The 16,640-nt window shown below is 40.3% G+C and overlaps 1 protein-coding gene across 3 annotated transcripts in view; it reads left to right on the forward strand.

The window, feature by feature from the left end:
• The first annotated feature begins 598 nt into the window (after positions 1 to 598).
• Positions 599 to 16,640, forward strand: part of CTDSPL (CTD small phosphatase like) — a 113,464-nt gene continuing 97,422 nt past the window's right edge. For 2 of the 3 annotated variants that reach the window (XM_004419500.3, XM_004419501.3), the window contains exon 1: positions 600 to 730. In XM_004419500.3, coding sequence (XP_004419557.1) covers positions 652 to 730 — 79 coding nt within the window. In that variant the 5' untranslated portion in view covers positions 600 to 651. Of the gene's footprint in view, positions 731 to 16,640 lie in introns of all 3 variants that reach the window. The other variant, XM_087430720.1, reaches the window with a different exon arrangement.

Consider the following 16,640-nt stretch of genomic DNA (forward strand, 5'->3'; position numbering starts at 1 on the left):
TTTCCCTTGGCACCCCCATACACTCCAGGCCCCTCACATCTACCGCAAGAACCTCTCCGGAACCCCCGACACCCCAAGCCCTTCACCTCACTCATCTGCCCAGGACCCTCCCCTCCCGCGCTCCACTCACCGCCTCCGTCTCACCCCGCACCCCTCTCCCCCCGGGGCTGGCGGGCAGCGCCGGCGGCGGCGGAGGCCGGTCCCCGGGCTGAGACACCCCCACCCGCCCGCCCCCCCTCTTTCCCTCGCTCCCTCCCCCCTTCCCTCCCTCTCTCCCGCCCTCGCTCCTCGCTCTTTCCTTCCCCTCGCCCGCTCCCGCTTCCCGCGGCGCCCGGCCTCCTGCTCCGCCTCCCCGTGCACGGCTCTCCCGGGCGCGGCTCCGGGGTTCATGGTGACGAGGCGGCGGCCGCTCGAGCCCAGCGGCGGCGGCGGCGGCGGCGGCGGCGGCGGCGGCGGCGGCGGCGGCGGGAGCTGGGGCGCGGGCCCGGGCCGCCTCTCCCAGTGCGCGGGGCCGGGCGGCGGGCGCGCCCAGGCGGCGGCGGCGGCGGCGAGCGCCCCCGGTCCGCGGCCCCGCGCGCCCCCCGCGCCGCGCCCCCGCGCCCCTGGCTTGCGGGGGGCCGGGCCCGCGTGTGGCCGCCGCGCGGCGCACTCATGGACGGCCCGGCCATCATCACCCAGGTGACGAACCCCAAGGAGGACGAGGGCCGGGCGCTGGGCGCGGGGGAGAAAGGTGAGGAGGGGCGCGGACGGGCCAGCGGCTGCGGGCCGGGGACGTGTGCACACCCCGCGCCGCCGGAGTTTGCTGCCCGGCGCTGGCACGGGCCTGGGGGAGGGGTACGGCCGAGGGGGAGGGTGCGTGGGTGTGGGGGTGCGCCCGAGGGGAGCTGTGAGTGTGCGTGTGCTGGCTGAGCTCGTGCGAGTGTGCCTGCGCCTGCGGAGAGGGTGGGAGGGTGTGAGTGTGTGTGGGTGACTCCGAAGGGCTGGGAGTTTGTGTTTGCGCTCACACCGACAGAGAAGTTGTGAGCGTGTGTGTGTTCCTGGCACGTTGTGAGTGTGTTTATGTGCCTGACGGATTCTGAGTGTGTGTGCACACGCTAACTGAGAGTAAGGGTGTTGTGTGCACCTGACAGAGAGGCTGTGTGTGTGTGTTTTCCTGACAGGCTGAGTTTGTGTGTGTACCTTATGTAGAGGTTGGTATGTACCTGACCAAGAGGCTGTGGAGTGTGTTTGTGTGTTTGTGCCTGCATGAGTGTGAGCCTGAGCCTGCAGAGAGGTTGTATGTGTGTTCACTCCTCACGGAGTTTGTGTGTGTGTATGATTGTGTGCCTACATCACCCAACTGGCAGGTTGAATATGTTGTGTCCATCGACTGGGAGAGTATGTGTGTGTGCACTCACACACAAGAATGCTTTGTGTGCGTCTGTGCACCTGACCATGGGGCCTGTGTGCGCAGATGTGTGCACCTGCCTGTGCCATATGTGTGCACCAGTGAGGCTGTGTGCCTGAGTGTGTTTAGTTGTGCAAGTGCTTGGGGGGGGAGGCGCAGTGCTAAGCCACCCCCCTTCTTGGCTCCTTGCTGTCTCAGTGACGCCAACCTGTTGGAGCACATGCAAGGCCTTGGGCCCCTTTAGGGCCGAGCTCTAACCAGCACATGGGGAGCCCTTAGGGTGCCAGGTGTGTCCCCTCCCCAAGAGCCAGCCTTGTGCTGCAGTGCCTGGTTTGATTTCAGCACCTTTTGGCCCCATCACCAATTTTGGCCCCATCACCATCTTCTGTTTCCTTTTTGCACTTTTTCTTTGTGTCTCTGCTCCTCTCTGAGGCTTAGTGTCCTCCTCTCTCATGTGCCCTGCTTACTCTCCTGGTGAGTTGTCCTGAGGCTTGGACAGACTGTTCTGAAGGGCCAAGGAATCTGGCTTGTTTTGTTCTGGTGACCAAAGCTTGCCTCACTCTCTTCCTCCTATGTGGCCCGGCAAACACCTGGACTGAGGTCAGGAGCAGCCCACCAGGGCCCCCCTCTCCTCTCCAAGCCTGGCCTGGCCACAGGCAACTTTGGGAAAGAGTTAGATTTTTTTCCATGTATTATCACCCTTGCTCTGCCAGTGGGGTGAGGTGTGCAATCTACTGAGGAAGTGGGTGGGGGTGGGGGGAACACTGCCTCTCCCCATCCAGGGACCCCTGGGCAAGCCCACCAGGAAAATGCAAGAAACCACCAAAGGTACCTTCAGATTGGGGATTTGTCAACCCATTTGCACTTTTGTAGACCATAAACATTGTGTGTCTGCAGACTTGTTTTCTTTTATGTAAAATTAGAATTCAAACTCCTCCAGGCATTTTTCTGTGCCTTACAAACGGGCTAAAAATTTCTGCAAGAGGATGCTGCAGGTGAATCTCCATGTCTCTCTGTGGCCCAAGAGGGCGGCAACTAGGTGGTCTAGCCTTCCTGCCATAGGGACTGTCAGTTCTGCCCTGCCCTCCAGGCCTTAGGCTAGGCGTGTCCCCTCAGGGAGGGTTTAGTAGGAGGCATCAGGGAGGTTTGATGCTTGTGCTCCTCAACCCCCGTGGATAGAGTGCTTTGTGTGATGCTTTGCCAGAGAGAGAATCCACAGCTCTTATGAGGAGAGGTGTGGCATGAAGCAAGGAAATAGTTAGGGCCTCTGCCCTCCTGCTGCCCCCTCACCTGACTCCAGGAGCAGGAACCTCCCCCAGTTTTTTTCCTCTGGTTGCTGGGCTTTTTAAAGTCCAGTCAGTCTATCCAAAATCTAAACCATGTACAAATACTCAAGGATGGTGCTTGTTCTATTCAACTTATTTACATTGCTTTTCATGACAATCTTTTATTATCTGGAACAGCTTATTTTGTTTCTTAGTGTCAGATTGGTTGGTTCTTAACTGATTAGAGGAATTCCTTACCTGCTGCTCTGGGATGGGGTGGCTAGCTAATAGGTCCTTCTTGCTGAAGCATTTAGTTTTTCACTTTAAAAAATGGAAATGTTGGTTTACTACAGTTTGGCAATAAACCTTAGAGCCAAACTTTGGAACAGCTTCTTCAGATTCATAGACCACTAAACAGGTTTAGCAGTGTTTCTGGCTTAAGCGTGTTGTTGTATTTACATAGGCACAATATATTTTACATAATTTTAATTTTAGGTAAACACAATCATTTTATTTTTAAATATGGATCCTGGAATGTTGTAAATTTTGTGGTAGGAAAGAAACTATTGGTTTTAAAAGTTTATTTTCATCATTTATTCTGTAAAATAGGAATAATGACGACTGCCTCTTGGGTTTGATATGAGGGTTAAATGAGATGGTGTATGTTAAGGACACTGCCTGGTTCACCAGTTTGTCACTGTTCCATAAACCTTACTTTAGGTATTGATTTGCAAAGGAAGTACTAAGCATGGGCTGTGGTGTTTTGCACGAGTTGAATTGCTTCTTGACACATTGCCACGTGGTGGTGCACCACTCGGAGATGACTGTCACTGTCAGCCTGGCTGGCCTGTCATGGAAAATTTATTTCTTAGTTGTGCTTGGTTTATAGTATAAAGATGCAGAGACAAATTTCCCCATGAGTTTAATCAGTCTGCTTTGCTGTCTGGAAATTTACACTTACAAATCAATAAGAAAAAGTCAAACAATACAGTAGAAAAGTGGACAAGAGACATAAACAAGAAAGTCATAAAAGAGGAAATCTGAATGTCTAACAAATGTATGCAGTGATGCTCCACTTCATATGAAACATTTTCATGTGTCAGCTTGCTTAAACATTTAAATGACTGACAACATTCAAAGTAAATAAAAGTTTTGAGAAATGGATATTCTTATAGACTTTTGTTCTCAAGAGAATAAAGTACAGACATTTTAGAGAGTAATTTAGTACTGAACCATTTAGGAACACATTTGGCTGCAAGTAACAGAAAACCAGACTTATACTGTGGTTTAAAGCCATAGGAGTTTGTTCTCACGTAACAAGCAGGAGGTAAGTTACTGATGGCTTTGGTTCAGCAAACTCATTGATATCAGGGCTGACATCACTGTGATTCTCTTGGCTTTTCTGCGTGTGGTAACATAGCTGCCACCCCCGCAAACACCACAGCCACCTACCTTCAGGGCAGAAAAAAGGGACAGTGCCAGTCATGTCTATCCCTTTTACCTGGAAAGCAAAAGCATTCCTAGGGACTACCTAGCAAACTTTTGCTGATGTTTAATTGGCCAGAACTGGGTCACATGGCCACGCCTCACCATAAGCAAAAGGAGTTTCTAGCTTTTCGAGCCTTGTTTGTGGGAGGTAGGAGAGGAGAATATGATTGGAAATGGGTGGGAACAGGTGTTGGTTCAGCCAGTCAACAATGTTGGCCACACCTTCAAAGCCCCAGTTCTACTTCTGGTTTCTCTCTTAGAGAAATATCGTTATACATGCCCAAAGACACACGTATAAGGGTTTTCACTGATGGCTGCATTGCTTGCAATAGCAAAAATTGGAACCATCCTAAGTGTCAGCAGGCAAACAATTAGACTGTGGTACATCAATACCACAGAATACTGCAAGGCAATTGAAAAAGATAAGTTAGATCTAAACATATTGACATGTAAATTTCCAAGACATTTTAATAGGAGAAAAAAGGAATTTGAAGAACCATATAAACAGTATGAGCTTATCTTTGTAAAAAACAAATCACACACACACACACAAAACTGTACATATGTCTAGAAATACACAAAAATAATCTGGAAGGAAGTACTTCAAATTGACAACAATGATTTTCTCTGGGGAGAAGACTGGGATGGGAAGTGAGAGAACTTTGCCTTTTTGTTTAACTATAGATGAAAATGTACCTGTGTTTCACAGATGAAAATTTTTTTAACTAAGAAATTCCCCATAGCTGTTGGGAGGGAAATAAGTAAGGGAATTGAACAATAAAAAAAAAAAAAAAAAAACCCTCAATTCATATTAAATATTAGCAAAAACATGTCAACTCTGGCTAAACAGTTAATTATTTTGTAAGCTAATACATGTCCCTTGATGAAATTTCTGCAGGCAAGTTTGTTTTGGCAGATATTTTGGCCCAAGATGCTAGGTATGTTTCCCCCAAATGTTTGCAACACTTAAGCTTAATTCAGAAAACTTTAACCTTTGGGCTGCTAACAAAATTACAGCAAGGAGTAGACTCTTGGAAGCAATAGTTATTTCAGGTGCCAGAACAGATGTGAAGTAGATTCAGTTTGATTAACTTTTTAAAATTAAACCTTTTATTTGGAGATAAGTGTAGTTTTCCTTGCAGTTGTAAGAAAGCACACAGAGATCCTCTGGATCCTCTCTACCCAGTTCCCCCCATATTGATATCTTGCAAAAACCATAGTAGAAAATCAGGATGTTGACATTGGTGTAATCAAGATACAGAAAAATTCCACCACCAGGATGATCCCTCATGGTGCCCTTTTATAGCCACACCTACTTCCCTCCCACCCCTACCCTCTCCTTAGTCCATTGGCAACCTCTAGTCTCTTCTTCATTTCTAAAATTTTGTCATTTTAGGTATATATACAAATAGAATCAAACAGTATGTGATCTTTTAGAATTGGCTTTTTTCACTTGTCATAATTCTCTGGATTTTCATCGGTGGTGTTGCTTGTATTAATAGTTTGTTCTTTTTTTATTGCTGAGTAGTATTCCATGACATGGATATGCCACAGTTTGTTTAATCCTTCACTCTTTGAAGGACATCTGGATTATTTCTGGGTTTTGGCTGTTAGAATAATGCTGCTATAAACATTAGTGGGCAGGTTTTTGTGTGAACATAAGTCTTCATTTCTCTAGGATAAATACCCAGGCATGTAATTGCTGGGTCATATGTTAGTTGCATGTCTATTTTTTTAAGAAACCGCCAAACTGTTTTCCAGAGTAAATGTACCATTTTACAATCTTACCAACAATGTGTGATTGATCCAGTTTCTCTGCATCTTCACCAGCATTTCATGTCACTATTTTTTATATTAGCCATTCTGATAAGTATGTAGTGGTATTTCATTGTGGTTTTAATTTGCATTTCCCTGATGGCTAATGATGTTAAACATCTTTTCATGTGCTGTTTTCCTTCTATGTATCTTCTTTGGTGAGATATCCCTCCATATCTTTTGCCTGTATTCTAATTGGATTTTTTTTTTTTTTTTTTTACCGCTGAGTTCTGAGAATTCTTTACATATTCTAGATATTAGTCTTTTGTCAGATATGTGTTTTGCAAATACTTTCTCCTTATCTGTAACTTTTCTTTTCATCCTCCTAACAGGGTCTTTTTGCAGAGCAAAAGTTTTTAGTTTTTATAAGATGCAGTAGATCAGTTTTTCCTTTTGTTGATTGTGCTTTTGATGTCAAGTCTGAGAACTCTTTGCCTTGCACTAGATCTCAAAGATTTTATCCTGTACTTTTTCCAAAAATTTTGTAGTTTTGCATTTTACATTTAGACCATGATCCATTCTGAGTTAACTTTTTTATAGGATGAGAGACTTAGGTTCAGTTTTTTGCCTCTGGGTGTCTAATTGCTTCAGTCACATTTGTTGGAAGGGCTGTCCTTCCTCTTTTGAAATTCTTTTGCATCTCTGTCAAAAATCTGTTCAGCATATTTGTGTAGGTCTCTTTCTGGGTTCTTTATTTTGTTCCACTGATCTATGTGTCTGTACCTCTGCCTATACCGCACAGTCTTGATTACTGTAGCTATATATTAAGTCTTGAAATAGAATAAACTGATTCCTTCAACTTGTGTTCTTTTTCTAAATTGTTTTAGCTGTTCTAGTTCTGTTCTCTTTCTGTATAAATTTAACAATAATCTTGTCTATAGCTACAAGAAATCTTGCTGAGATTTTGATAGGAATTGAATTAAACCTGTATATCAGTTTGGGGAGAATTGACATCTTTACTATGTTGAGTCTTCCAATCAATGAGCACAGTATGTCTCTCCATTTATTTAGATATTCTTTGATTCTTTCATCAGGGTTGAATAGTTTTCAGCATACAAGTCCTGTTAATGTTTTGTTAAATTTACATCTAAGTGTTTTTTCTTTAAGTGATTTATTATATTTTTAATTTTGGTGTCCAAGTGTTTGGTGCTAGTATACAGAAATACAATTGATTTTTGTATGTTTTTTTGGTATCCTGTGACCTTGCTGACCTCAATTATTGGTTTTAAGAGGCTTTGTAGATTTCTTGGGATTTTTAAGGTGGGTGTTTAGACAAACGTGTCATGAAATAAGAACACTTATATTTCTTCATTTCTGATTTGCTTGCCTTTTATTTCTTGTTTTATTGCACTGACTAGAACTTCCAGAAGTATGTTGAATAGGAGTGGTGAGAATGGACATCCTTGCCTTGTTCCCAATGGGAAAACATTCAGTCTTTTACCATTGAATATAATGTCAGCTGTAGATTTTTTGTAGATATCTTGATCAGGTTGAGAAAGTTTTCCTGTATTCTGATTTTTCTGAGAGTTTTTTAATCAAGAATGGTTGTTGAATTTTGTCATATTCTTTTTCTGCATCAATTGATAGAATCATGTGAGTTTTCATCTTTAGCCTGTTAATATGGTGGATTACATTGATGGATGTTTTTGAAGATTGAACCAGCCTTGCAGCCCTAGAATAAACTTCATGGTCATGGTGTATAATTCTTTTTATATATTGGTGCATTCTATTTGCTAATATTTTGTTAAGGATTTTTACGTCTGTATTCGTAAGTGATATTGGTCTATAGTTTTCTTTTTTGGCATTGACTTTATCTGGTTTGGTATCATTTTCATAAAATAAATTGGGACGTGTTCTCTCCTCTTTTCTGGAAGAGATTGTATAGAATTGGTGTTAATTCTCCAGTGAAATCATCTGGACTGGGAGATTTCTTTTGGGGGGAGTTTTTAAACTACAAATTCAATTTGTTTAATAATTATAGAGTATTCAAATTATCTCTTTCATATTGAGTAAGTTGTTGTGGTTTTTGTTTTTCGAGAGTTGATCCATTTCATCTAAGTTGTCAGATTTGTGTGTAGAGTTGTTCGTAGTGTTATTCTCTTATTACCTGTTTGATGCCTGCAGGGTTTGAAGTGATATCCCGTTTCCAATATCCCTGTTACCAATATCCCCTGTTTCGTTTCTAGTGTTGGTAATTTGTGTCTTCTATCTTATTTTTTTGTCAGTCTTGCTAGAGGTTTCTCAATTTTCTTGATCTTTACAAAGAACCAGCTCTTCGTTTCATTGATTTTTCTCTATTGCTTTTATGTTTTCAACTTCAATGATTTCTGTTCTTTTCCTTATTATTTCCTTCCTTATGCTTGATTTGGGTTTATTTTGCTCTTTTTCTAGGTTCTTGGAGAGGAGGTTAGATGATTGATTTGAGACTTTTCCTCTTTCCTAATGTATACAGTTACTGCTACAGATTTTTCTCTTAGCACTACTTTTGTGATGTCCCACAAATTTCTAAATTTTCCATTTAGTTTTTCTTTATATTTTGTATTTCTTTGCTGAGACTTTCTATTTCTTTGAAGAGGCTTTCTGTTTTCATCATTTGTGAAGAAAATAGATGTGTTCCTAATTACTTTTGTCGTAGCTGCTTTAAAATCTTTGTCAGATAAGTTTAACATCTCTGATCTTGGTGTTGGCGTCTGTTGATTGTCTTTTTTCATTCAGTTTGAGATTTTCTGGTTCTTGGTATAACAAGTGAATTACAATTGAAACCTGGACATTTTCATAATATAAGACTCTGGATCTTATTTAAACCTTCTGTTTCAGTTACTTTTCTCTGATACTGCTCCAGCAGAGAAGGGGAAGCACTGCCTTGTTACTGCTAGATAGAGGTAGAACTCCAGGATCTTCACTTGGCCTCTTTTGACATACTGCTTGGCAGGGGAGGGAGTTTTGGCTCCCACATAGTCTCTGCTCAACTGCAGTAGAGTAGTCTCATTACCACTGGGCAATGGTGAAAGCCCTGACTTTTCCTCCTCTGACACCACTCCAATGGGGAGGGGAGGAGCACTTCATTACTGCTGGGTAGGGATGAAAGTCCAGGCTAGCCACGTGGTCTCCACTGACAACGCTGGGAGAGGAAGGGACTCGTTACCAGCTGTCAGAGATGAAGTCCCTGCTCCCTACTTGGTCTTCTCTGACACTACCCCAGCAGGGTTGGTGGGTGTCTCCTTCCACCCTGATGAGGGTGGAATTCTACGTACCCATCGGATTTTGCTTGTATGGGTGGGGTTGGGGCCACTGTGTGTGTGTGTGTGTGTGTGTGGTGTTTGGCTGCAATAGAGCAGTTATTGTCTGAAAGTTTTCTTCTTGCTAGGCTGTCCCTTTTCTGGTCCTTGGGTTATAATGAGTAGGCTTTTGAGGGGACTCTTTGTCTGCAACTGTTGGTTTTTCCCTATATCCAGCTTCTTCAGCTCTAGGTCTGGGCTATATGAGGCAAACAGAAAACCCAGGGATCACTGCCATGTCATTTCAGGTCTTGAAGTCCCTAGCTGGTCTGCCTTCTCCTCTCCACCTTTTAGTCTTATGTTTACTTTATAAACAATGTCCAGGGTTTTTAATTGTACTTAGAGGAAAGAATAGGAAAAAGTATGTCTACTTCATCTTCCTGGAAGCAGAAGTCCCTGATTTCCTTTTAGACCTATCCAAATTAAGTATTTTAAGGAAGACTGGAGTTGGAAAATTGTCATTTTAAAGGTTTATTGCAGCATTGTGCTAATGACTGATGTAAAAGTCAAATTGAGTTAGTGCTTTGAGAACCTTGGTTGTCCCTGAAAAGAGAAATAATAATGAATTCAGCTTGAAATCAAGTTTAGATCAGTAGGGCTTCAGTGACAACTTGTTTAACCAAACTTAAAAGGATGCATTCATAAGCTTTGGTCTTAACACCAAAATTCTAGATCACAGTTCATTAGTATCCTGATTTAAATGTATTTTTAATCTAATATTCTTTTTGATGGGCAAGCATGTTTAAACCCATATCTTATTTTTCACTTTATTTCTCAATTCAGAAAGCATCCGTTTAAGTAGATAGAAATGTCTTCATGGGGTAAACACAAAGGAGCTTATCTCTGGTTTTAGCACTTATGACCGCCAGACAGGGCTCACTGGCCAGTGACTGGAAAAGTCTGCTTCTGTTCTGTGCTGCCCGGGAAGTAGGTCTGAGGGCTTCAGAAACTTGCCCCAGGCTGTACTTGACTGGAGTGTCCCAGATTAGAGAGGAACCCTGTTCGCAGTGGCAGGACTGGGTTTTCAGGAGGGACCACACAGCTTCAAGTTTAATTCTGAGATATTTATTTATTTTTCTTCCAGTTTTGTTGAGATATAATTGACATACAACACTATTTAAGTTTCAGGTGTACAGCATAATGACTTGACATATGTATATATTGCAAAATTATTATCACAGTAAATTTAGTTAACATCTGTCACCTCATATAGTTACAAAAATTTTTTTCCTTATGATGAGAACTTGTAAGATTTACTCTCTTAGCAACTTTCAAATATACCATACAGCATTATTAACTATAGTCATCCTGCTGTACATTACATCCCTAGTACTTACTTACCTTGTAACTGGAGGTTTGTACCTTTTGAACACCTTTCTCCAATTACCCTGCCTCCCTCCCCCTGCTTCTGGCAACCACAAATTGATCTCTTTTTCTTTAAATTTGGGGTTTTTTTAGATTCCACATATAAGTGAAATCATACAGTATCTGTCTTTCTCTTTCTGACTTATTTCACTTAGCATAATGCCCTCAAGGTCCATCCATGTTGTGACAAATGACAGGATTTCCTTCTTTTTTTATGGCTGAATAATATTCCATTGTATCTATATACCACATCTTCTTTATCTGTTCATCTGTCAGTGGACACTTAGGTTGTTTCCATGTCTTAGCCATTGTAAATAATGTTGAAGTGAACATGAGGGTGCAGATATCTCTTCAAGATAATGATTTTGTTTCCTTTGGATATATACCCAGAAGTAAAGTAAATGGCTTTTTTTCTTTTAGTGATGTTGGGGATGGGGGACAGGGGATACATGACAGTGCCCGTGGGTTCATTGGTCCTTTCATCTAGGAACTGGCAGAGGTCAGGAAACACTCTGGCCACAAATGATTCTAGATTTAAACAGATATATATATATTTTTTTTCACTTGCCTTGACAGTAATGTATGGTGTTAAGGTTGGCAGCATATATCTACTAAAAAAGGGAATGTAGGAGTCTCTTGGGTAATGTTGAAGGTATAATATATACCTTAGAACTTTTTTTTCCAGATCTTAAATCTTGATTTATCAAACATTTAAAATTCAATATTTTTTTAATTTTATTTTTTTATTGGTGTCTTAATAGTTTATAACATTGTGAAATTTTGGTTGTACGTTATTGTTTGTCAGTCACCATATACATGCCTCCCTTCACCCTTTGTGCCCACCCCCCAAGCCCCTTGCCCTTGGTAACCACCATACAGTTCTCTCTGTCCATGTGTTGGTTTATATTCCACATATGAGTGAAATCATGCAGTGTTTGTCTTTCTCTCTCTGGCTTATTTCACTTAACATAATACCCTCCAGGTCCATCCATGTTGTTGCATATGGGATGATTTTGTCTTTTTTTGTGGCTGAGTAGTATAAAATTCAATATTTTTAATGACCTATCTTTCTTTTAAAAATCTACTTTCTTTAAATAGTTTCTTTCATTTACTCTTTTAACATACATTTTCATATTTTTTTTAAATAAGCATGTATATTCAGTGCTTTATTTAAAATAAAATTAAGCAAATATTTGCCTTTTTGGCTTTGAAATAACATCGCATAGTAGAGCAAAGGCTTAGGACCTGCTTGTAGCACTGGGTTGAGATGTGGACATTTTGTCTTTGGAATCAAGACTGAAAACACTGGTGGCATAGTTCTCCGAAACCAGGACCTAATAAACAGTGGTCTTTATGGATGCTAAGGATTATGTAATCACCTAAGTAATAGCTCATTTTGATTCTGAGTAGCTGCTTCAAGTTAAAAACTGAAAGGTTTCTTTGTAATCATAATTTGTATTAAGGCTATTTGCCAAAATATTTTAAAATCCTGGTCCTTAAAGCGCTTTGAAAACTGAGGAGAAGTGGCTTAACATTTGATGACTGATACTATTCTTACCTTTAAAAATTAGTGTTTAACTTAAGCTTTCAATGTTTCAGGGTGTCTTGAGAAACAAGCTATCCCACCTTGTCAACATAGCTTGTATAAATGTAGCCTTTGGGTACCAGAGAGAAGTCAGTGTTCCAATAAGAATTCATGCTGTACTTTAAATTGTATATAATATCCCCCTCTGCATTCTGAGGAAGATTCAGCTTTCATGCTTAGCATATCATAAATTTGTTCTGAGTGTTTGGCTCACTTATGTTCAAGTCAGAAACCACTGACTTTAATTCCATAGACTTCAGTCAGAGCCATATTTTCTTTCCCCTTTTTGAAGAAACAGCTCAACATTCATTTCTATTTTGGTTAGAAAAATACATTTCATAGGAGTCATCGAACAAGTGTACCATTTGAGTAGCTATTAACTCTGTCCAATGTATAAGCACTTATTGGTGAGCATTAATTTTTCTATTCTACAGTATATCCTATATCGCTACTGTAGGCCTGATTTCTCTTCTTGAATTTTTTTAAGTTTTTTTATTGAGGTAAATTTGCATACAATAAAAATAATTATTTTTCTTATAACCCAAGGTTACAAAGTTCTGTGAGTTTTGACAGACTCCTGTGTAGCCACCTCCACAATCAAGATAGAGAATATTTCCATCACTCTCAAAATATTCCCTGTTCCCCTTTACAGTCATCCTCCCTCCACATTCAGCTCCCAGCAACAGCTGATCTTTTCTCTTGTTTTTTGCCTTTTCCTGAATGTCATATAAATGGAATTATGCAGTATTTAGCCTTTTGATTTAGCTTCTTTCACTTAACATAATGCTGTTGAAATTCATCCATGGTTGCATGTATCAGTAGTTTGTTCCTGTTTATTGCTAAGTAGTATTCAATTGTATGAATGTACCATAGTTTGAAAGTGTATGTTTAACTTTATAAAAAACTGCCAAACTGTTTTCCAAAGTAGCAGTACCATTTTGTATTTCCCCCAGCGGTGTTGTATAACAATTCCAGTTGCTCTGTATCCTTGTCATTACTTAGCATTGTCAGTTTTTTATTTTAGCCATGCTAGTGGGTATCCAGTGGTGTTTTGTCATAGTTTTAATTTGTATTATAGATTAACAACTGATAGTGCTGAGATTCTTTTTATATGCTTGTGTGCCATTTAAAAAAATTCTTTGGTGAGGTGTCTGTTTAAATTGTTGCCTATTTTTTAAAAATTGGATTGTTTGGTTGCTTATTATTGAGTTTGAAGGATCTTTATATACTCTGGATACAAGTTCTTTGTTGCATATGTGTTTTGCAAGTGTTTTCTCCCAGTCTGTGGTTTGTCTTTTCATTCTCTTAGCAATGTCTTTTATTTTCCAATTTTTTTTATTATGGTAAAATACACGTAATGTAAAATTTACCATCTTAACCATTTTTAAGTGTACAACTCAGTGGTGTTAAGTACATTCATATTGTTGTGCAACTGTCACCACCCTCCATCTCCAGAACTCTTTTCATCTTCCAAAACTGAACTCTGTACCCATTAAACAGTAACTCCCCATTCCCCCTTTCCACAGCCCCTGGCAACCACCATTCTGCTTTATGTCTCTGATTTTGACTACCCTAGCTGCCTCATAAAGTGGAATCATACAGTATTTGTCTTTTTATGACCAACTTATTTCACTTAGGGTAATGTCCACAGGTTGATCTCTGTTGTAGCATTTGTCAGATTTTCCTTCCTTTTTAAGGCTGAATAATATTCTATTATGTGTGTGTATATATATATATATATATATATATATATATAGTGTGTGTGTATATATATGTATATATGTGTGTATTGTATATACATATATTTTGTACCTATTATATATATTTATGTATATGGTATATAAAAAATACCACATGTTGTGTATTTATTCGTCAGTGGACACTTGGGTTGCTTCCATGTTTTAGCCGTTGTGAATAATGCTGTTGTGAACATGGGTGTACAAATATCTGCTTGAATTTCTGCTTTCAGTTCTTTTGGGTATATACCCAGGAGCGGAATTGCTGCATCATATGGTAATATTGTGTTCCACAGCAGCTATACCATTTTACATTCCCACCTAGTACACAATGTTTCCAATGTTATTCTTGCTGATACTTGTTATTTTCTGTCATTTTGATAGTAGCTATCCTGATGGGTGTGAGGTGTTAATGATGTTTTTGAAGAGCAGAGATTGATGTTTATTTGTTTGCATATGAATGTCCAATTGTTTCCACATCATGTATTGAAAAGATCGTCCTTTCTCTGTTGTATTGCCTTTGAACCTTTAGTATTAAAAATTAATTGACTATACATGTGTGGGTCTATTTCTGGACTCTATTCTCTCCTTAAATTTTGATCAGCCTCCTTAATGTGAAGTGGTGTTAAGCTTAATATAGTACCAGCCCTCCCTCAGAAGTAAATTTTTGGTCATGATTTAAGCAGAAGAGAAGACCAAGACATTTTACAATCTGGCAGAGCAGATTTACCCTGCATTTTGCAGTGAGGGGTGCTCTGAAAGACAAAACCTCTGACTTTCTCCACTCTTTTTTTAGAAACTTATCCAAACAGATTTTGTATAGTATATCTTTTTTCGTGTTTAAAATTAGGGCTGAGAATTTCTTCTAATCTTGAGTATCCTTCTGCAGAAAGCTAGTACAAAAGTACAAGATAAGATACATAAGCATTTGAGTTTAAAATACAGTCTCCCATAGTTATACAATAGTATAAAAATAGGGACTATCTCGATGGAGTCTAAGAGAACAAAGGAATAGAATATCACTAGAACAGAAGTAAATGTTCTGGAGCCCCAGCTTTGCAGAGAGGGCCTGGGCTCTGGAGGGTGTGGAGGAAACCTTTCAGCCTGTCCCCAAATGTCTACAGAAATAAAGGAAGTGCTTATACTACCTGAAACAAATGGGAAGAGCTGGGCTCATTCACTGGGTAGCTGGAATTCCTTTACTACCAGGTACGTAAACCAGGTGAAACTTTCCTAAGAATGAAATCCTCATCCAGGAGGTGTGACCCAATTTGTATGGAGATCACAGTTCTCTTTGCCACTAATGTTACGACATCACTTAGAAAATAGAGATGTATTTAGAAAGTAGAGATGGTCAGAGTCTCGGAGGTGGGAAAGACTGGGCAAATGGCTAACATTCTTTTCTATCTTCCTACCTCCCCTCTGGGCTCTCATTGCAATTGTTCCTCCATGAGGCTGCTGTTTGTAAATTTATAAAGCACAGCTCTGATCATGCTGCTGGCTGCTTAAAGCTGTTTCTCAGTGGTTCCCCATTGGCCCCAAGATAAAAACACGACGTTTTACAGCCTTTAGCCCTTCACTGACTGACCCTAGACCACCTTTACAGCCTCCTGTCCAGGGATCCCCTTCCATGCCATAATGAACCACTTGCTGAGTCCAAACATGCTATACTTTTTTACTCCACTGTGCATGTACTGGTTCCTCTTACTGGGATGCCTTTTCCCTTATGTGCCTGATGGGTTTAAGCATCTTCTAAGATCCAGCTCAAGCATTGCCTTTTCTTGATACCTTCCTGCACTGCTTGATAGAGTATAATGTTCAAGGGCGTAGGCTTGGATTTGAATTCTAGCTCCATCTCTTATGAGTTCTGTGAACTTTGACAAGTTACTTAACCTCTCTGAGCCTTGATTTCATAGTAGTAAATACCTCACAGGGTTATTATAACAATTAAATAATATTATATATATGTATGTATAGTACATATCAAAGTCCATAAGTATTTAATAAACATTTCTTATTATTATTAATAAATCTCGTAAACATTTATTGAGCACCCACTATGTTCTTCACCCATTTCAAGTGCTTTGGGATGCATAAATGAATGAGGACCTGGCCATGTATTTGAGGTGCTCAAGCACAGTGCTTTAACAGGAGGATATGCAAAGTGCCATGGAAGCTACCATTTATTTTATGACTGCAATATGCCAGGTAGTTTACATATGTAGCTCATTTCATCCTCCAACAACATTAAGATGTAGGTATTATAATCCCCATTTTACAACTGTGGAAACTGAGTCTCAGAGAAGTTAAGTAACTTGCCTATATGATATAGATAGGTACCTACCAAATAGTAGAGCCAAGAGTTAAACCTAGTCTATCTGACTCCGGTTAAAAGGAAACCTGGAAATATTTGGAGAATATCATAAGACCTTTGAGATTTACATCTTGAAAGACAGCAGCCATATTTTTCCAAAAGATGCTTCTTTCTGCTTCTGCCAGAGGCAGCATATTTAACAGAATAGATTCTAGGGCTGTCCCAAGTTGACAGGCCACATTTTCTTACAATTTATGTTCTGTTATTCATATAACAAATTCTGTTTGCTTGACTCTTGCTATTAACTCTTAATCCTCTTCATATTTATTTGTGTACCATCAATAGTAGAAATCAGAGAAATTAAAATTTATAATAAAGGTCAAGGATCCAATAGCTTTTATCTCTAA

The sequence above is a fragment of the Ceratotherium simum genome, chromosome 5, assembly GCF_057802395.1.
Source record: "Ceratotherium simum simum isolate JZ-2026a chromosome 5, ASM5780239v1, whole genome shotgun sequence".
NCBI classification, from domain to species: Eukaryota; Metazoa; Chordata; class Mammalia; order Perissodactyla; family Rhinocerotidae; genus Ceratotherium; species Ceratotherium simum.